Consider the following 21869-nt stretch of genomic DNA (forward strand, 5'->3'; position numbering starts at 1 on the left):
GTCCAAAAAGGCGGAATTCTAGCCGCGCTAATGGAAGCTTCATCTGTTTGAGTCAAAACAGGGGTCTGCTTTCGCTAAAAAAAGCTCCGGAGACTTCCATGCCCATCTCTAAGTTAGTCAAAAAAGTAAAAGGATTTTATTCACTGTGTGAAATGTTGGTTGACATTTTGTATAGTTATATGTGTTGGAACAAGGATATGAAACGAACGGGGTATGCTGAGGTATTTGCGTATATATAACGTAAAAGGAGTGCTGTGGTTTATTAGCCTCATTGATTCTCGTCTTATTTGCAGGTTTAATGGCAACAAAAATCCTTAATGCTACTACTACTGACATAATGATCCAACAAAACCTCACGGATCTTGGACAACGGTAAAAAGCTCTATTCATAAGGAAAATCACGCAATTTAGAAGGCTAAAGGAGGGTTTTTCAGCCTGATAATAATTGCACAATGAACATTTATTAGCTAGCCTACTTCTTGTAAAAACTTCTATGTTCTTGTGCCCAGAGTTCAGAAATCAGCATTCTAATCTGAAGAACCTCTAATGTAACATTGAGAACATTTTTCATTTCCCCCAAAAACATGTAAGCCCATTTCAAACAACGCGTTGATCCCGGGAAATTGGCAGACCGATTTCTGTGTGAACGCAAACACGACCCAGGATTGATACTGGCATCGATGCCAGGTTCGGGACCTAGTAACATTGCAGGGATCAGTCCCGGAATGTGCCTGTATGAACAAAAGCCAGGACCAATGCCGTAAGGGGTGTGTCATAGTGATGACGCTCGTGCCATCGCGCAACTGTTGCTCTTAGAAGAAAGTTTGTGTTCGTCATCAAAGAAAGGACGAACAAATGTCTGGGCCGACACTATAGTTGTTCTCTGGGAAACAACCAAAAAAGGTTCTTAATATAGGATTCTTTGTTGGTCACAGAAGAAAAGATTCTATATAGAACCATAAAAGGTTCTATCAGCGCTATGTATTTGGAACTCCAAAAAGGTTCTATACAGAACCATTTTTAAGGGTTCAGTAATAAGGGTTCTTTGTAACCAGGAAAAAGGTTCTATATGTAACCTTTTGGGTTCATTCATTATTATTTGTTTTGTCCTTTTTCATATTATTGACAAACATCAAGACCCTAAAATGTATTTATGAATACATGTGCATTAATAAATATCACATGAAGAGTGCCATTTTAGTTTTTCTCCTCCAAAAATCAGCATGATTAAAATGTGATATTAAGTTACTACAACAGTTTAATAAACAATAAATTAATAACAACTACCAAAGGTTGCAGAATAATGTAATATATGAATGAATAATAGCCAGCCCGTTCTTCATTCCAAGGCGTCATATACAACACTTTTGCCAAAGTGTAGACATCCAACGCACATGGCACCCTTTAGCATCAATATACGTAGCCCCTTTTCCACCAAAGCATTTTGAGAGCCGGTTTGGAGCCGGTGCCTGCGCGCGAACCTGTTCTTTGTGTTTCGAGAGCCAAAGAACCGGTTCTCGGCCAGGAGAACTGGTTCCAAAGCGGCACCAACTCTTTGCTGGACTAGAACCGTTATTTTACCACGTCATGCTTACGTCGGGGGCTGGGGGCGGGTTTAGATGTGTTCTAAACATCTTTTCTGACCATAATAAAGGATCGCAAATCCAGGAGAAACATTTGCAGAAACACGATGGAGTCCGCCTTTGTAATTGTTATGCTTGAAGTTGGCGCAAGCCTTTCTATTTTTGTAATTTTTTTTTATTGAAGACATTTTAAGCAGAAAAGAAAAGTCACAAAACAAATAAATGGAAAGAAAAAAAGACAAGACAGGGGTAGATAACTTATCAGAAAAGATTACATATCAAAAAGAAAAGATTAAAAGACTTTCATATTTCAATTGTTTTTAAACCCTTCTTGGTACACGAGTTAGAGATAATCCCAAAGTAATGTTACTTGCAAGCGTTTCTACGTATGGCGACGTACACAGTGACGTAACGACGTCGTTCCCTGGGCGCTCAAGTCAGTGGAAAAACAAACTGGTTCTGAAGCGGTTCGCAAGTTGAACCAACTTTGAACCAGCACCAGTTCAGTTCTTTTTTTGGTGGAAAATGGGTATTTGAGACACAGATAAATATGGGACTGAAGGCGCCTCCTAGTGGTCTAACCCTAACCCTACCCATGTGTGTGTTATATTGACACCGAATGGTGACATGTGCATTGGATGTCTACGCTTTGGCAACAGCGTTGTATATGACGCCTTGGGATGAGAATGCGCTGTAATAGCCTATAAACTAAAGAACCTTTGTGCCAAAAGGGTTCTTTCTTGACATTATGGAACCTGTTTAGCATAAAAGGTTCTTTGGGGTTGAGTGAAGAACCATGCTTCATAGAACCCCAATTATCCATTTTTTAACAGTCCATAATGTCCAAATGAAAGTATAATTGACCGCCACACTAGAGGAACTTTTTAAAGAACATCTAAGAATCCATCAGATCTCGAATTTCATATTTTCTGTTGAACTATCTTCAAAATATATTTCAAGTACCTCAAAACCTTTCCTTTATGATGGGTTCCTGGGAAGTCTTGCAGGAATCTATGGGTTCCTAGAGCTGCCCAAGTCATGCTTAAAAACGAAAAGGAGGGTCTTCGCTTTAAGAAACTATTTAGTATAAATGTACATGAAAGCAAAGCTTTAGAGGCACCAACTTTCTATCATGCAGAAATGTTATAGCCTTCTTTAATCCACTCTCTTCATCATATAAAGAGTAAAAGCACTTTACCTTTCTTCCTTTCTCTCTCTCCATTCTACAGCCTAGGAATTCAGGCTGTAGTGCAGAGAGTCTGTTTATGCCAGTTTTTTTTGCTTGAAAGACACAGAAAGAAACATAAAGAGGAGCCTGTAATTATCATTGTTGGTCTACTGTCCTGTCAGTTCGCTCGCCAGAGAGACCTTTTGGCAGCACTGGGACGAAAGATCAAAGCTGTGGACCTTTGATCAATGCTAAAACAGCCCGCAAAACGTCTCTCTGGAAAATCAGGATGGAATGCCTGAGAAGGGGAAAAAAAGACCCTGGAAAGCTTGGCGAAGACATCTTCTGTCCTCTTCCATTTTTAGACAGTGGTGGCAGTTTGATTGTTCATATTTTGTCTCTTTAAAGATGATGTTTTGATATAGATTAGAGAATTTCAAAGACAGCGAGCTTCCCAATTATGTTGTATTACATCATATATATATATATATATATATATAAATTGTGTATAATAGTATCAAATCAAAGCAGTTGGTAACCTTATTCTCATTCTTCTCTCCTCTTTTCTTACTACTTAGATGATGTATTTCCCCCCTGTGCCATTTATAATTGATCTAAAGGCCAGAAATCAACATTTGCAACTAACAACCAGTGAACCTGTTGAGTGTTCTCAATGTAAATCAAGTTCGCCTCACGAAGAGCTCGCTGATTTAGAGACAAGAATGGACAGAATCTAAATTCTCCTCAATTTGTTTGGTAAACTCTCAGGGTTGCTTTGAAATTGGTCCAGTTTCATGGGTTATTCGATATTTCTTCACCTTCCAACTACTTCTGCGTTTGATTTTGGCCATATACTTTGAGGCCAATGTGTTCATTACATAGCCTTCAGAGAACCTGGCGTTACAGCATTGCATCTGTGCGAGATAGTTTAGGACGGCAGTTAAAATGAGTTGTTGCATTACTCGCGGGCTGAAAAAACACAGCTTTCAGAAACCCCTTGTCCTTTTCCTCTTGCGGTCGCTCTCTTTCTCTCAACCTTGGCAGTCACGACAAGATTCATCATAGCTTCGATTGTCATCACGTTGAGGATTAGTGTGTGTTGTCTGAAGCGACTGGACGCACATGAATCCTGGAGTGGTACGCGAGCCTCGTGGCCCTCGTGAACCCCCACCATGCCACTGTCGCGGTATGTGCCGCCACCACAAAGTCTTACCTGACTTCTGCACCATTTTGGCATTCCCAAAATGCCTGTGGGCAAGCCAAACGCTGGCGAGTGGGTTGAGCAGGCTGCCATTAGGGGGGGGGGGTTGCTGTCCATTGTTAAAGGTTTTGGGCAGTTGAAGCAGACCGTATATTGGCTGCCATCCCAGTTATAGCATTGTGAGGTTGTCTATGGCTTTTGAGGGGTTGGAAAAGGTGTAGAATGGATTTCATGTTATTGTCTTTTAATGAAAATACCATTTAAATTTAGTCAATTTTGGCTTGGGATTGTCATATATGTAAGCATAAATTCCGCATTTGACGCAAGGATGCTCGTCCATTTCCGGTTGTCTTTGAAACGAAACGTACATACGTTTAGATGTAATTTTATATATAGTTACGTTTATTTAATATAATTTTAAAAAGAAGCATAAACACAACGCGGGGTATCTGTTTTATCTGTTTTTGTGACTAACGTTTCTTTAGTATAACCATGGAGTATAAAATTCAATATAAATTCTCGGTGTTGCATTGGCCTCTACGATCGGCGGAAGTTATCGAGCATCCTTACACCTTCACCGGAAATACCGCCGTGCATAGAGCCCATTGATCCAATTTTAGTTAGCAAGAATAGTATTTTTTTATTTACCTGCAAGAGTCTCCTATAGAAGGAATGGATGCAGATTCTGGAGCAACATTTTTGACTGACTGTCAGCCATCTTGGTTTGGAGGAAAATAAAATTGATATACAACGGCTTGTCACTTGGTGGCAATGTAGGCTATAGGATTATAGAGTACCGAAGTGATGACGTCACTTTGTAGGACGACTCGGAAGCTAGCGGCGCATGGGTTCCCTCGATCGAAAAGCAATGCATTTTCCCCATAGACTTTTGGAAAATCGCAAAAAATAAGATCTGTGTTTTATCAAAGGGTTGTGACCCTTACACGTTTTGTCTAGCAAGATTATCTTTACAAGTTAATCCAAAAATTATACATTTTGAAGCCTATATAAAGATTTAAAAAAACACAATCAGACACAATAAAGTTTTTAAAAAAACACAAGCAGGTTATAACTGTGTTTTATGTCATAGATCAAAACGTGAAAATATTTAGAGGCTTTGTTCACCACAGACCTTATTTCAGGCGATTTAGCAAAAACCCATTCAAAAATCCCATAGGCAAGAGCGAGGGAACCGTAGTGCTAAAATGCTAACTCACTTCCGCGTTTTGCCTACAGAGTGACGTCGTAACTTCGGCACTCTATTCTAGTGTCCGTTGTAGTGCTTGATCTGTGCCATCAAAACGAATGCATACAAGAAAAGGCTTATTGTATTGTTCACTGTAGTGACTCTGCGTGAAAGAATTTAACAATAAAATGCTGATATAGGCTATATTCAATCAGAATGTCCAAGTAACTATCAGTAACTATCCAAATAATTTCAAATAAAGGACTTTTTTAATTTAATGTTCAATATTTTTTTTATTAAAGAAAAACACTTTATTGAATTTTTCATTCTTATAGATTTTTTTTGTCACTTTCTGTGGCATTTTCTTGGTTGGCAAAGCCAAAATTGACATCAGATGCGTTTATAGAGCCCTCTTCTGACAGAAAGTATGTATTACAACAAAAAGACCACTCAAATGAAATTGTGCCCTCCTTGATTATGTGTAGAAATGTCAAAAAATTTCCCAAAATAATACACCTCCTAGTATGCAAGATTAGTATCATAAAAGTATACAATAAGTCAACTAGTTTTCAATGTTACAACCTCATCCTGTCTAAATGTATTTTGCACACAAAAAATTTGTTTTCTGAGCTCCCGTAAAGTTAATCAAGAGGTTTACGTCTACCTCACTTCTGCAGTTTGAGAACAATATCAGAACAGTTTTATAGCCATTATGATTTTTTATTTGGATTTGGAGTACAGTGATTAGTAATGAAGATGACAATTAGTACGTCATGTCAAATGGCTGACAGCCTCTGGTCTACTTCTAAAAAGACCAAAAAAATATAAAACCTATCATGTTTAAATGCCTCATACTAATGTCGGCCCAAGTATTCAAAGATATTTGTGTTTTAAATATACTGCATTATTGCAAGTGTTAATTGGACACTATGCGTCATCTTTCAACCGCTTTTTTTTTTGTCTTCTGACACTGTGGTTGGAGCTGACGAGCTGAATAACAGATCGTGCGACAACGGGTGCAAAGTTTTACTGCGTCAATCAAAAGGATGTGAAAATGCTTTCTCTGCACTCTATTTCAAGAAACACGAAAACCTGAAACAAACTAAAACAAATTTATCTAGAGGAAAAAAAATGTTTTGAATGGCTTCAGTGCAAAATAAGCATGTGTTAGATTTAATATGAAACAAATATGTACATTGTGACCTTGGCACTGCACAATTTGCAAAGTCGTTCACATACTTAAAGGTCACTTGGCATGTCGTTCGTCGTTCGACTTGTCTAATTGAATCAACTCCTCAATATTATAACCCTGTCATTTTTGCAAACCCATTTTCAAAACGGGGCATGTAAACAGTTATAATTAACAAAAAAAGAAGTAATATAAGTAATGTAAAAAATGTCAGTTAGCATGTGACGTGCTTTCCTTCTTGCATTGGGGGCATTAAAAATTTTTAATCCAGGTTACACTGGCCTCTATTAAGAGTTTCAGGAGTAAACCTCATTTACTCATCTCACTTGAACTAGCCTAAGTACCCTCCACCAAGACCGCATGGCAAGTAAGAACCTTTACCATAATAATTATATGTAGATGTGAACTTGGGAATTATTCACTTAGTCATGTCTACAGCTAACTTAAATTTGATCATTAGATATATGACATTGTGGTGTCCTGGAAACCCAATCTGATAAATATTCACCATGAAATTGCAGCAACATCCTGCTAAATGCATTGCAACACACAAAAAATAAAAAAAACGAAAAATTTCTTCCGTATATTTGTTTCCTGAGCTCCTATAAAGTTAATCTAGACTAGGTTTCCTTCTGCATTTTGAGAGCAATATCATAGTAGACATTAGTTTTATAGCCATTATGAATTTTATTTTTGATTTGGAGTCCAGTGATTAATAATGAAGACGACAATTAGTACTTCATGTCAAATGAACAGTCTCTTATCTACTTACATCATCGTTAAATGTCGGCCCAAGTATTCAAACATATTTGTGTTCTTTATATTGAATGCAAGTGTAAATTGAGTCATCTTTAAACAGTTTTTTTTTTTTTTTTGGCTCGTCTGACACTGTGGTTGGAGCTGATGGGTTAAATAACAGATCTTGCTACAAGTTTTACTGCGTCCATCAAAAGGTTGTGAAATTGCTTTAGCTTTTTATCTGCACTCTATTTTAAGAAAGACCAAAACCAGAAACATACTAAAACAAATTTATCTATAGGGGGGAAAAATACACTGCATTCATCGATGCAGTTAGGGTCATGTGACCAAGTCTTTCACATACTTGTATATGTATTACCAACATAGAAAATTATTTAATTATACATAGATTTTGGACCTTGCTTTTTTCCTCACACCAATGTGTGGTGTTTGCCAGATGAGGTGCTTATATGATGGTAACAACAAGTTTTAAACATTAGACCACAAGGAATAGCAAAAATGACGTCATAAAGTGAGAAACTGAGTCTCCACCCATTGCCAAAAACAATAAATACTCTGCGTCTTCTGCAGACACTCACAGACCGTCTTCGTCATCATGACCATCATCATCATCATCTCTCTACTGGCCTCTCTGCTGCCACACCTGACCTTCACTGGTGAGACCGATTATATAACAGTATGAGGATTTTTTGAAGATTGTTTAATTTATATATGTGCTGAATAAGTGAACTGACAACTCTCTCTCTGTCAGCTCATGTGGATGTGGGTATAGTGAACGGCACAGAAGCCAAACCCCACTCCAGACCTTACATGGTTTCTATTCAGGTGAAGCGTCAACATATCTGCGGTGGATCCCTGATTTCTGATGAGTTTGTCTTGACTGCAGCACATTGCCGGAAGAAGTCAGTCTAATTTTTTTCTGAGCTAAAAAATCATGAATTTTCCATTCAATTCGCATTTATTTGTATTGCGCTGTTCACAACACATTATCGTTTCAAAGCAGCTTTACAGAAAAATACATTACAATTTAAAGTAATCTGTGAAAGCAATGTCTAAATGACAAAAAAATATACAGTGCTAAGATAATACAAAGCGTGCAGGTAGCTGATATATTGAATTAATTTAGGCAGATACAATGGTCTCATTAAATAAATGATTATACTAAAAAAGTATGACAAATAAGTTGTGACATCATATGGTTTTTACATTGCTTTAACGCATCAAAATAAGTTTAAGGTACACCATTTACTACGCACAATTGGCTTTTTTTCTCTGATTTTGAAAACTCTTAAGTCGACGCGATCGACAGGTTGTGATTCCTGTAACGTTACTGTTTTACGGTCAAGGACAAGAGTACTAATCAGCTGTCTCACGAACGTAACCAGCACATTTATCCCCACATAGCAAAGCCATAACAAGCGAGGGAGAAGAACTAAGTTACATGAAATAATCTAACACATTTACACCATTGACACAGGAAAAGTCACTACTCACGGTGTTTATGGCTTCTATAGCTTTCTGCTGCTTCTCTTTCAAGGTACACTGTAAAAAATATTGATGGTTTAACTTAAAACAGTAAGTAACCAGTAAGTAACCAGTAAGTAACCAAAGTTGATTGAACTGGAAAAAGTGAGTTAATACAATGAAGTAGATTAATTTAACCATCAGAAACTCAAAATAATAAGTTATCTCAACTAAATAAATTATTATAAAGTTGATTTGACAAAAGAAAATATGTTGCGATAACAAATCTTGAAAATATTTTTTACAGTGTAGTGACGAAACATTCTCTGTAGCGATGTTTGTTCGCTGTCGGCTACGATAGAAACGTGACGTCACAATATGTCGACCTTCATTGAAGGGGGTGCCCTTACACTGTAAAAAAAATATTTTCATGATTAGTAATCACAACATTTTTTCTTTTGTCAAATCAACTTAAATCATTTATTTAGTTCAGATAACTTATAATTTTGAGTTTCTGGTGATTAAATCAATCTCCTTCATTGTATTAACTCACTTTTTCCAGTTCAATCAACTTAAGATTTTAAGGCAATCAGGTTACTTACTTTTTTAAGTTAACCAACAATATTTTTTTACAGTGAATATAAATTCCTCATTCTAAGGTAATAAAAACATTACGGTTTATTAAGTAAGTTCTTTATACACCACAGAAAACATTATGGATGTCATATTGCATTTCTGTGAATACATTTTTATACAATTTTCACTTAAAGATTCGACTCTTTTTTTTTGTCAGTTTAATGTCATTTAAGTTGAAATTACATAAACATCCAAGTTGACTGTACTTAAAAATGTAAGGCAACAATGTGTACAAGTTGTGACAACACACTGTCAAAAAATATTTTTCAAGATTGGTTATCACAACATTTTTTTTCTTTTGTCAAATCAACTTAAATAATTTATTGAGTTCAGATAACTTATTATTTTGAGTTTCTGATGATTAAATCAATCTACTTCATTGTATTAACTCACTTTTTCCAGTTCGATCAACTTAAAATTTTAAGGCAACCAGGTTACTTACTGTTTTAAGTTAAACCAACAATATTTTTTTCACAGTTGGCATCATTCTAAATTGATCTAAATTAAATGCTTTCATCATAACAATGTTTTCTGAAAGAATAAAGCTGAATGTTTCCATGAACAGAACAGAAGAGCTTACAGTCGTGGTTGGTGCACATGATCTACGAGACATGAATGAAGGACATGTCCGCATTAAAGTGGAGTCCTATCACAAACATCTGAATTATAAGGAAAACCCTTATCGGAATGACATCATGCTTTTGAGGGTAACAGACTGCATTGTTCAAAATGATAGCTAATCTTTTAAATACTATGTATGACCATATAATTGTGTTTTTATAATTGCAGTTAGAGAAAAAAGTCAAAAACAACAAAAATGCCGAATGGATTTCTATACCAAAGACAGAAGGAGATATCACAGCAGATTCTGTTTGCAGTGTTGCAGGCTGGGGAAGTTTAGTAACTAATGGCACTTCAAGCCCAGTCCTCATTGAATCAAATGTGAAGATCATGAATAACGCAAAATGTGAAAATGTTTGGAAACTGACGTACTCAGCTGCACAGATGATGTGTGTATATGGCAATGGAGGAAGCTGTGATGTATGTAAAAAAATAATAATAATAGTAATTAACAAATAAAATAAATATATGATTAATTTAGAGAAAGGTGATAACTGGCATTTTAGTGACATGTTGATCTGTGTTTTTGACAGGGGGATTCAGGAGGTCCTTTGGTTTGTGGAGACACTGCAGTTGGTGTCACATCTTTTGGTGACTCTTATCACTGTAATTCACCGGAACTACCTGAAGTTTATACAAAGATTTCAGCATATCTTCCGTGGATCAAAAACATAATTAGAAATAATTGACTTTAATGAAAAAAAAAAGATGGTTAGTGCTAGCACTAAAACTAAAATTTTGCTTTTGGTGTACTGTGGAGTGGGTAAAACTGTTTTTAACGACATGCTAAAAGATACCGTTGACTCGCGCTAGCCTAGCACCAGCGAACTATGCAACTGGGACGACTGGATAAACATTTTTGATTATTAATATTAACTCTAAGGCTCACTTGGAATTTCCAAGTGAGCCTTAGAGTTGATAATCAATAATCAAAAATCACCCCATCTCACAGGCAATTAATCCAATTAAAGGAGTGGTTTGGCATTTGGCCGACATCCAAAATGCCAAACCACTCCTTTAATTGGATTAATTGCCTGTGAAATGGGGTGATTTTGCTTTTTGAAGTTAATTTGCCCTCAAAACTTCTTTCAATAAACATAATATCCATTGCAATATATATATATACATACTGTGTGCTTTCATTTCAATAACAAAATAAACAAAGTGTCATGAACATTGTATAATAATTTAATTCTTGTGTCATAAAGCAGAAAAGAGGCTTTCGGGAAACATAATATGCTTTTCATTTTCCAGCATGACAAAAACGTGAGTCCAGAGTCCTTCACATTAAACGTCTACATCAGGCTTTCATACAGTAGACAAGTCGGGGAAGGTCTTAGTTTTAAAATTTTCTTAACAAAACTGTTCACACATTGGCAATAACAAAGCAATTAGTACTTGAAAATTAGGTAACACCTTCATAACATGAAAACTTGACATAAACCAAAACATCATTACCTGTCTGTCTTGGTAATGACAACTTAACATTAAATTAAATTTAACTGTAATCTTAAACTGTCTTTTGGTTGGTTTTGTAAAAAATGTCTTGAAAAATATTTTCAAGATTTGTTATCAAAACATATTTTCTTTTGTCAAATCAACTTTATAATAATTTATTTAGTTCAGATAACTTATGATTTTGAGTTTGTGATGATTAAATTAATCTCCTTCATTGTATTAACTCACTTTTTCCAGTTCAATCAACTTAAAATTTTAAGGCAACCCAGGTTACTTACTTTTTTAAGTTAAACCAACAATATTTTTTTACAGTCTAGTAATCACAACATTTTTTCTTTTGTCAAATCAACTTAAATAATTTATTTAGTTCAGATAACATATAATTTTGAGTTTCTGATGATTAAATTAATCTCCTTCATTGTATTAACTCACTTTTTCCAGTTCAATGAACTTAAATTTTTAAGGCAACCAGGTTACTTACTTTAAGTTAAACCATCAATATTTTTTTCCAGTGCATTATAACTGATTTTTTTTATGAAAATTGGTAATTAATCTGATCTGTCTAAAATTTTCAAACAAAAGTGTTACAGAAAATTCTTACATAAAGCCCATTTAAAGACATTTATAATGTTGCAAAATATATCTATTTCAAATAAATAATATATCTATTTCTTTTGAGCTTTCTATTCGGTAAAGAATCCTGTGGTGAGGAAAATGCAGCTTTGCAGTTTCCATACTCAAAAAAAAAAAAAAAAAATTAAGCTTCACAAATGGATGAACTTTTCAATATTAATAACAAGAAGAAATGTTTCTTGTGCAGTGCAACAAGTAAGAAACTTCTTTCAAAAACATGAAAACACAAACACTTTTTATAGAAAGTAATGGGTTATTTTAGTTTTTCTAAGCTGGGCTGGCTTGTTAATGTTTTAATTAAATAAAAGTTTTTAGCAAGTGTAAAGGCCCTTTCAGACCAAAGGTGAAATTAATAAGCCGCATGAAGGAAATGCAGAATAATATAAGAGGCTGTCACAGTATCTGGTAGTGTTTCCCTGGGTTCACTAGAGGTCCTCGTTCTCACAGTGTCATTTACATTAGACTACAGTTCCCAGCATTCTGTTCTGCCACTCATCTCATCATTGCACACCGCTGTTTCCCATTACCTTGTTAGTTCTGTGTCTGTTTTATTGTTTGTCAAGGAGTCCTTGTTTAATGTCCTCACACTTCTATGCCGCGTATTTGCCTGTTTCTCGTTTGTGTTTATGTTTATGTTTTTGCATTGACCTTTTGGTTTTTTGAACCTTGTGAGTATGAATTATTAAATTAACTGCAGCTGGATCTCTCTCTCTCTCTCTCTCTACTGTGTGAGTGATAGTGACAGAGGCAAACACCTTTACTTCAGTGATAAAAATAAAGCAAACAAAAATTAAACTCAAATGTGATGGTTAACTCCTTAAGTCATTTTTGCGTATTGGTATAGTTGAATTAGAAAAACAAAAGTCAGCTGCAAAGAAATTGGATAATAAAGTGGGTTAATGTAAATACATATTTATGCAAGTTTGCTTAATATTCTGAATATTCAGTATTTTAAGAATACTGAATCTGTTTTAGTTCAAGTGAGAGGAGTAAATGCATGCTCACATTTAGTAGAACTACAATAATCATCATGTTAACCTTACTCAAGGTTTCTCTGAACGTAGGGACAGGAGAGATGTTAGTCAATAAATGGGAAAATGGAGTAGCATTGAAAAAGTAACTTGTTAAAAGTACTGCATAACTTTAATAGTTAGTACTTGATTTTTTTTATATTTTTATCTTTATATCAGATGTACTTGTGTAGCCCTCAAACCCAATAAGAACAAATCAAAACATTCAAATGAATTTGCAACTGCCTGGGAAAATGCTGTTTCATACTCACAATGTTTATTATGAGTCATTCTTGCTGATCAGATCTGCTCTTTTTTTTAACCTTATTAATTTAACCTGATAGCACATTCTGATATAAAGTTTCCTGTTGACAACATAGGCATCCTGTGTCTTCAATTTACAATCTGATATGGATTTTCTGCCTGTTTTTAATAATTTTAAGGTATTCGTTCAATAAATTTAGCATGACGCTCACCACAAGTGAGAGTATTTCATGTACAAATTTAACAGCAAATTTACTGTTTTTCATCTTGACAGAGAGTTGTGGAGCTTATGAGCTCAACTGCACTTCTAGCCACATACGTTCAACCACATCCACCCAGGGTGAACATTTTCACACCATTTTTTTTTTTTTATCAAAATGAGTAAAACATAAACATTTATTATAAGTGTATTTTAAAAAATTTATTATTTTAGTTGCATGGACTATAATACGGTTCTTAATCTACATTTTCTGTAATTCATAAAAGATCTGACGCAGCACCAGAGAAGTAAATAAAAAGCAAATACCAACACATTCTCATCCCAAGACGTCATCTAACTGACGCTTTTGACCATACGTCAACATCCAACATTTTAGGGTACCCTTTAACGTCAGTTAGATGACGATCCTAGGGCATCGGATAGCGTCATCTAACTGACGTTAAAGGGTACCCTAAAACGTCGGATGCTGACGTATGGTCAAAAGCGTCAACGGGCTGCAAATACATATATTACTATCATTTTTTTAACTTACTATTGTCATGTTATTGTTTATTCACTTTGTCATGTCTACAGCTCACCTGCATTTGTTCTATAGATCGTATGACATTGTGGTTCCCTGGATGCTGGTCTGACAAATAGATACCAGAAGCTCATTGTCTCCACCCACCCTTGTATTTATACAGTATTTTATCTTGAGAGCTCACTACTCATCTTCTTCACCATGACCATCATCATGATCATCTCTCTGCTCCTGCTGGCCTCTCTGCTGCCACACCTGAGCTTCACTGGTGAGACTGATTATATAACAGTATATGTGTTTAATTGGTGACTAAGTTGACTGACAGCTCTTTCGCTCTCAGCTCATGTGAATGTGGGTATAGTGAACGGCACAGAAGCCAAACCCCACTCCAGACCTTACATGGTTTCAATTCAGAAGAACTGGCTCCATTCGTGCGGTGGATTCCTCATTTCTGATCAGTTTGTCTTGACGGCTGCACATTGCCGAAACAAGTACAGTATTTTTTGGAAATGTTTATTATGACTACTCTAAAAAGAAAAGGCTGCTTATATTAATTAAATCTTTTTGATATTAACAGACTGGAGAGTTTGACCGTTGTGGTTGGTGCTCATGACTTAAAAAACACAACTGAGGGTTCAGTCCGCATCAGAGTAAAGTCCTACCACCAGCATCCAGACTTTACCGTGGAACCTGTTATGAATGACATAATGCTTTTAATGGTAAAAATCTGTACTCATTTCAGTTCAAAATGATAGGATAATGGTCTGTCATTAATAGGTAACTAAGCAGGAAGTAATGCAGGACTAAAAGTAACATTTCATCTACATCTAACTAATGTTAAGGTATAATCTGGACTATTATTTTAAAGTGAAAAAAATATGTTTTAAACTGACAAATAGGCCATATTTTAACACAACTGCAAATTATTTTATAAACTTAGCTGCACAGTATTTTAAAACTTTTCCACTAAGGAAAAAAATAGCCCACTACAACGTACAAAACTATTGATAACAAGACAAACACTATTATAGTAACTAATATTTCGATTACAATCGTTAACTTAGACGCAAGATGGCGCCAGTTGCATTTGTGATAAGAGACAAAAATAAACCTCTTTTATTGTCTATGGTCAGAATACGTAGCGTTGTGTTCCCTATCAAGGGAACTCGTACTGTGTCGTTGACAGGCGTCGTGACAAAAATTGATGGCCGTCAGCGGGAGCGCGCGCAGCGTGTTAAATATGGATCAAACAAACTGTGGTAATGGCACTCACGCAGTACTTTTTATCAAAATACCTGTAAAGGGCCAATACAACCATTACAATGCGACATTTCACCTGCCAAAAAGTGATTGAATCCTCTACTGATTGAAAGGTTATTGCTGCACTGAAATTACTTGATTATATTCATGAGGGTTAAATCTGACTGATAACTCATCTAGTTCGTTTTAACTATTAAAATACCTGTAAAGGGCCAACCCAGGTGAAAAAGACGTTGTATTAAATGTATTAAAAATATATTTGAAATACAAATAGTGTGTTTATAATACATTTGTATTTACAACATGCTTATTTAAAGTGTACTTAAAATTTATTTTATTGCATTTTAGTATATTTCTAAAAAGTATACTAGAAGTACATTGGTAATAAATATATATTTAATTACACTTTTAAGAAATATACTATAGAAAAGCATACTTTTAATGTATTTATAAAAAGTATATTAGTAATATATTGGTAATAAATGTATGCTTTATTATATTTTTAATAAATATGCTAATGATAATTATACTTTAAATGTATTTCTAAAAAGTATATTAGAACTACATTGGTAATAAATATATGTTTAAATACACTTTTAAGAAATACACTATAGAAAAGCATACTTTTAATGTATTTCTAAAAAAGTATATTATTAGTACATTGGTAATAAATGTATGCTTAATTATATTTTTAATAAATATGCTAATGACAATCATGCTTTAAATATGTTTCTAAAAAGTGTACTAGAAGTACATTGGTATTTAATTACATTTTTAAGAAATATGCTAAATACAAACATATTTTAATTGTATTTAAAAATGTTTTACTAGAAACGCAATGCTAATAAATATACACTTAATTACAGTTTTAGAAATATGCTAAAAACAAACATAGTTTTAGTGAAATTTTAGTGTATTTACAGAAAGCATACTTGTTGCTAAATTAAAGTAATTTTTGTGTTTACTTTGTGTGTATAGCAATTTGTAACCTTATAACTTATTTAACCTTGTATAGGACTAGAGCAATATATTTTTAATATTTATGTTCGCATGTGCTTCAGCCCTGCTTTAAAAAAATATTGTGAAAAACAAATGAGACATATATATATATAAAGTTTAAAAATTACAAGTAATGCACTTCTATCTATACTTCTGCATTAATTAATCAAATAGTCTTTTCCACAAAACTGAATACCAGTACTTGCACACATCAACATAAAAGATCAGGTGTACATACTAGAAAAACAAAATAAATTTGTTAAAGCTTGACTCTTACATTTGTTTAGCCAAAATGAATAAAAAAACTGTTTATAAAGCATGTTATGTTTATATTAACAGAGTTGTTTCTTTTTTTGTGGCCGTTAGTTATTTAGTTAGTATTTCCAGCTGCATTAATTTGGACCAATCAGAGCCAATCTTTTCAAAACAAGCTTGCCGGCAATTGTCCAATCACACACTGCTATTTGAACTTACATGTTGGGCGGGGCGCAGACAGCGGATACTGTCTGTGGTATTCCGTTATAGCTTCGGATATTTCAACAGAAATCATGTATTTTCCAAATTTTGCTTTGTTATTTCACTGACTCTGACTGACCTAGTGAATGTGGATAGCACCGATCTAATATTGAGAGAACACACGAGCAGATTACCAGGTCGTCAGCTCCCGCGAACAATTTAGCAGTGAAGAGGACAACACAGAGGTGCGCCGCCACGACACGGACAGAGCAAGATACTGCCAGAAAAGATCTTACTTCTTGGTGGTAAGTTTATTAGTTTAAGTGATTAGTATAATTGGCTTTATTCTCACTTTGAGTTTAGAAAATATTTTCAGAAGTTGATGTCGATGTTCTGTGGATTACTGGCGTTTCTGTTGATTTGACACTAAAGCGAGTTAACGTCTAGATCTATCTGTTGACGTCTATCAACTTAATGTTATAGATCTAGACAGTGACATAAAACAACTATAAAAACATTGCACACTGTGTTTGCAGAAAAAAAGGTTATTAATGGTGATTACACAACAGGCTTGATTGTCCCTAAGTAACGTCTTGTGTTTTAAATATTATAATATATTTTAAGCTCTAATAAAACTTACACATTTGTGATATTTAATTCATAGTAAAATCTAATTAATTATTAGTAGGCTGTCAGTTTTCATGTCAATTCGATAAATAAATTAAGTTGTAATCACCAACTATAAGCTTTCACAAAACCAATTATGAAATATCTTGCACTGAGAAATTAAAACGATGTTAAATAATGAAATGAGAGATTTTATATTTAATATTTAGCCTAGCCAAGGAATTTGCACATTGCAAAGACATTTTTTTATTAAACCTGTGAGTAGATGAGGAGTAACGTTAAGTAGTAGTTGATCCTCTTGATTTGTAACTTTTTGTTGGTGAAAAACAACAAAAACAGTCAATAGTGTGTCATGTAGCAGCTAAGTAGCTAAGTGACCTATTATATATTAACACGTATTTGAAAAATTGCGTCCCCCGCATGAATATGTATTTTGCCTGATTATGCATTGAATTATGCAATCGCATAATCGTGTTTTTCTCGAGGGACTGATTTATATGATTTTATGTGTGGTATTCAGCTTTTTTACATTTAATCAAGGCGTTATCAGCTGTCACCAACTTGTAATTTTCAATAGAATGTTCTGTCTTTATTAATAATGAATAATTACTTTAATAATAGCGTGGAAGTTACAGTAATGGTTCGTTAAATCATTTAAACAAAATAAAAATTATATATGAAGAACACAAACTAGTGTTTGTTCTCCCCTAACTTTGTATAACATGCAACTTTATTTTTTCTTGTAGAGCTTCCAGGGATATTATCATCTCTCAAAGAGGTCCTGGAGTCCATGAAACGAGGTTCATTCAGCTCAAGCCCAAGATCATCTGAGCTGTGTCTTCCTGAAACCTCAGAAATGGTAAGAAAATTCTTTATGATAAAGAAAAATCCTATTTGTTATAATAATTATATCCGACTTTTTGTGCATTAAGTGTTCTGAATTAAGTAACAAAGTGACAGCTTTTTATTAGAATTATAAATGAACAAGTTTATACTAATGCTTGTTTTATTTATTCTTTCCAGATTTCCCTCGGTGGTTCTGATGTCCCCAAAAGAGTCTATGGCAGACTGAACAAGTCACGAAGTTCTCTTTTTACTCACGACTTGGCCCCTTTACTTTTTGCTATTGCATTTCACTTTGTTTGACTTAAAGGCTTAGTTCACTTAAAAAAAAAAAAAACTTTTGCTGATAATTTACTCACCCCCATGCTAAGATATCCATGTCATTCTTTCTTCAGTTGAAAAGAAATTAAGGTTTTTGATGAAAACATTCCAGGATTTTCTCCATATAATGGACTTCATTGGGAACCAAACGGTTCAAAGTCCAAAAGACAGTTTCTGTGCAAACTGTTCAAAGGGCTTTAAACGACACCAGACGATGAACAAGGGTCTTATCAAGCGAAACGATCGCTCATTTAAAAAAAAAAAAACAACGTTTAAGTTTTATAAGCTCAAATGGTCGCCTTGCTCTGTTCTGTTATGCATGTTCATAACTCTCCTATTCAAACTCGTTCATCAAAATTAACAAATCTTTTTCCAAGTCATTAGGTTCATTCAACAAACGAAATGAATGAATTGACTCGAAAAAAGATTTGTCAGGGCTGCCAACTCTCAAGCATTCAGTACAAGACTCTCGCAATTGAGCCAATTCTCATGCTTTCACGACAAATTGACTGTTAGCCATTGGACCTTGAACCGTTTGGTTCCCAGTGAAGTGCATTATATGGAGAAAAATCCTGGAATGTTTTCATCAAAAACCTTAATTTCTTTTCGACTGAAGAAAGAAAGACATGGACATCTTGGAAGACATGGGGGTGAGTAAATTATCAGCAAAAGTTTTTTTTAAAAAGTGAACTACTCCTTTCAGTTAGTTTATTTATTTATTGTTCTGTTTAATACCTCTGCAAATCAATGCATTTTATGTTAATGTATTTTGTTTAGTTTTCATAATGCTTTACTGATGTAGTGCATTAAAGTTTATCTTTAAAAGAGTATTTGTGTGTGTTGTAGAAATATTTGTTTTGTTGAATTAAAATGTTTAACTGTATTTTTAATACATTAAAATATATTATTTTTATATTAAATGGTTTTTGGAAAAAATATATTTTTAATATGTTAATAGTGGGTCCTACAGTGTTCTACTAATACATTATTAATAAGCTGAAATTATATTTAAAATATACTTAGAACGCATTATTGTGAAGCTAAAAATATACTAATGCTGTATTTCTAAAGTCGATTTAAAGTGTATTAAAATACACTTTAAATAAGTGCTATTATATTACATTAAATGTACTTAAAATGGTTCCATTTTAGCACATTTTAGTATAATAAAATATATTACTATTACCTTAAAATTGAACTTAAATACATATTAAAATACACTTAATATACTTGAAGTTGTTTCAATTTAGCACATTTAATACATATTTAATACGGTACATTTAAAATACATTAAGTATATCAAAATAAGTACAATTTAAATATATTTCCTTTTCACCTGGGAATACAACACATAAAATGCATTAGATGCAGTATTCTAAAAGTTTATTATAATTGTTATTATTATTATTATTATATACACATTTTTTTGTGTGTGTGTGTGTGTGTGTGTGTGTGTGTGTGTGTGCATATTAAATGAACACAACAGAAAGGGGAAAAGAGTGGTGGTACAGATTTCAGTAGCATGCTTTGCAAAAAAAATGGATATGAATTTGGATTTGCAAATTTGAATTATTTGCAAGTGTAATCTAACAAAGTTGAATTTTAGGTGGTGGTTTAAATAGTTCTGAATTTGTAACGAATATTTGAACATTTGAAATTGATCACACTGAAAGGATTTTATGGCTGAATTTTATAGACATGTATTTTCAAACAGCTATTTGTTGTTCTCAATTCAAACACTGTAAATATTCAGTTAAAAAAAATCAGATTCAAGTTTTCAAGATAAAGAAATTCGGAACTTCAAATTCAGTTTTCTAAAATTCAATGTCAAAATTTAGGTCTTACAGAAACTAGGTCACAGGTCATCTACCACAGGGAAGAGTAGATGATCTCAGAAAAGTCGAACGGAGCATTTTGGCCAATTAGGGACAGCAGAAGTTTTCCAGCTGAATGTGGTGGTGGTTCAAGATGGATAGCTTTGATAAAATTAAATATATATTTTAAATTTTGGAAAACTGTTCAATATGATTAAACCTTTTATGTGATTTTGTACAACAGCTGGATAAAAAGGTTACACAAAACGAGAAAGTCAACTGGATTTCCATACCAATGAAAGAAGAGGACAATGAAGTGCATTCTGTGTGCAGTGTTTCAGGCTGGGGAAGACTGAAAACTAACGGCTCACTTAGCAATCGTCTCATGGAGACATATGTGAAGATCATAAATAACACAAATTGTGAAAGTAAATGGGGAAAAGATGACTATTCAGCTTCACAGATGATGTGTACATCTGGTGATGGAGGAAGTTGCACCGTAAGTACAAGATCATCATCTGTCATTTGATCCACACACTGACTGATGTAAAGGCCAAAATTTTGAACTTTGTGTTGCCATTCTTAACAGGGGGATTCAGGAGGTCCTTTGGTTTGTGGAGAAACTGCAGTTGGCGTCACATCCTTCGGAGACCCAGATCTCTGTAATTCACCTAAACTACCTGAAGTTTATATGAAGGTGTCAGCATATTTTCCATGGATACATACGTTTATTGGTTAACATTTGTTTGTTAACATTTTCTTGATTTAGTCTTAAATGTCTCCAAATTGTTTCAATAAAAACATCATATCAATCATCCATGAGTCGATTGGCTTTTGTCAAATCTAGCCCTATTTTTAATCACATTATAGATTATAGATAGTGTATTACCAGAAGGCAAAATGCTCTGACCACGTGTAGCCTACCGTTTAAAGAAAATATTGCAAAACCTCAATATGAACTTTAATGATGGCAGTGAAAAAGCTTGTATCCATGATTATGAATCATACTTTGATCTTATTCTTATTTTTAAGCATGATTAAAATCTGTATTGCATCATTGAATGTGAATGATGCAAGAAATTGCAAAAAAAAAAAAGAGAGAGCTGAATTGTTTGAAGTTATCAAAACAGAAAAAATAGATGTTATTTTCATTCAAGAGACACATAGTGATGTTAAAAATGCTGCTGATTGGATGCAGGAATGGGATGGCATTTCTGTTCTCAGCCACAATACCACACTTAGTGGTGGATGGTGTGGGTGGCCTATTTTATTTACTAATGCCTGGTTCAGAAAGCGTTGTTCACACTACATGATTTTAAAACGTCGGGTTGAACTGTGCGGTTCACACTACATGACTTGCTCTCTGTGAAATCAGGAGTGTTCAGGATGTTTAGTTGTTCACACCACACAACACAACTTCATTGATCCACAGCAGGAGGTAACGCACTACACGAGTTGATAGAGATACAACCACGATCAGATGATAAAAGCAAATCATTTGTGACTCAATGAGAGCTGTTTCAGTACGGTCTAAATCCTGAAAATAATCAAATAAATAACGAGTTGAAAACAATTCTGTCCCCAACGATTCTATCTTGACTGCAAACCACGTTTTGTCACGAAAACCACGCAATAAA

The 21869-nt window shown here is 34.2% G+C and overlaps 2 protein-coding genes and 1 long non-coding RNA gene across 3 annotated transcripts; all 3 read left to right on the plus strand.

Moving 5' to 3' along the window:
* The first annotated feature begins 7665 nt into the window (after positions 1-7665).
* LOC120488672 (granzyme B(G,H)-like) lies at positions 7666-10924 on the plus strand. The gene is made up of 5 exons (XM_039685293.2): positions 7666-7742; positions 7838-7988; positions 9752-9893; positions 9976-10227; positions 10341-10924. Exons 1-5 carry the CDS (start codon positions 7682-7684, stop codon positions 10494-10496), a joined length of 762 nt encoding a protein of 253 aa, XP_039541227.2. The 5' UTR covers positions 7666-7681; the 3' UTR covers positions 10497-10924.
* A 3168-nt stretch (positions 10925-14092) lies between these two features.
* On the plus strand, positions 14093-21047 carry LOC120488671 (mast cell protease 4). Its single transcript, XM_039685291.2, has 5 exons — positions 14093-14180; positions 14253-14403; positions 14490-14631; positions 20477-20731; positions 20822-21047. Exons 1-5 carry the CDS (start codon positions 14114-14116, stop codon positions 20969-20971), a joined length of 765 nt encoding a protein of 254 aa, XP_039541225.2. The 5' UTR covers positions 14093-14113; the 3' UTR covers positions 20972-21047.
* LOC120460049 (uncharacterized) lies at positions 16770-18408 on the plus strand. Its single transcript, XR_016169818.1, has 3 exons — positions 16770-16932; positions 18001-18113; positions 18278-18408. It is a non-coding gene; the product is annotated as an uncharacterized LOC120460049 (long non-coding RNA).
* Positions 21048-21869: the final 822 nt, after the last annotated feature.

This window comes from Pimephales promelas, chromosome 2, assembly GCF_988280905.1.
Source record: "Pimephales promelas chromosome 2, fPimPro1.hap1.1, whole genome shotgun sequence".
NCBI classification, from domain to species: Eukaryota; Metazoa; Chordata; class Actinopteri; order Cypriniformes; family Leuciscidae; genus Pimephales; species Pimephales promelas.

What these genes read in the sequence shown, in the direction of transcription:
- LOC120488672 (XM_039685293.2), top strand. Translation starts at nt 7,682, where the DNA reads ATGACCATCATCATCATCATCTCTCTACTGGCCTCTCTGCTGCCACAC. An exon ending in GCAGCACATTGCCGGAAGAA is followed by an intron (nt 7,989 to 9,751) that starts GTCAGTCTAATT and finishes TTCCATGAACAG; the next exon opens with AACAGAAGAGCTTACAGTCG. An exon ending in GCAATGGAGGAAGCTGTGAT is followed by an intron (nt 10,228 to 10,340) that starts GTATGTAAAAAA and finishes TGTTTTTGACAG; the next exon opens with GGGGATTCAGGAGGTCCTTT.
- LOC120488671 (XM_039685291.2), top strand. Translation starts at nt 14,114, where the DNA reads ATGACCATCATCATGATCATCTCTCTGCTCCTGCTGGCCTCTCTGCTG. An exon ending in ATGACATAATGCTTTTAATG is followed by an intron (nt 14,632 to 20,476) that starts GTAAAAATCTGT and finishes TTTGTACAACAG; the next exon opens with CTGGATAAAAAGGTTACACA. An exon ending in GTGATGGAGGAAGTTGCACC is followed by an intron (nt 20,732 to 20,821) that starts GTAAGTACAAGA and finishes CATTCTTAACAG; the next exon opens with GGGGATTCAGGAGGTCCTTT.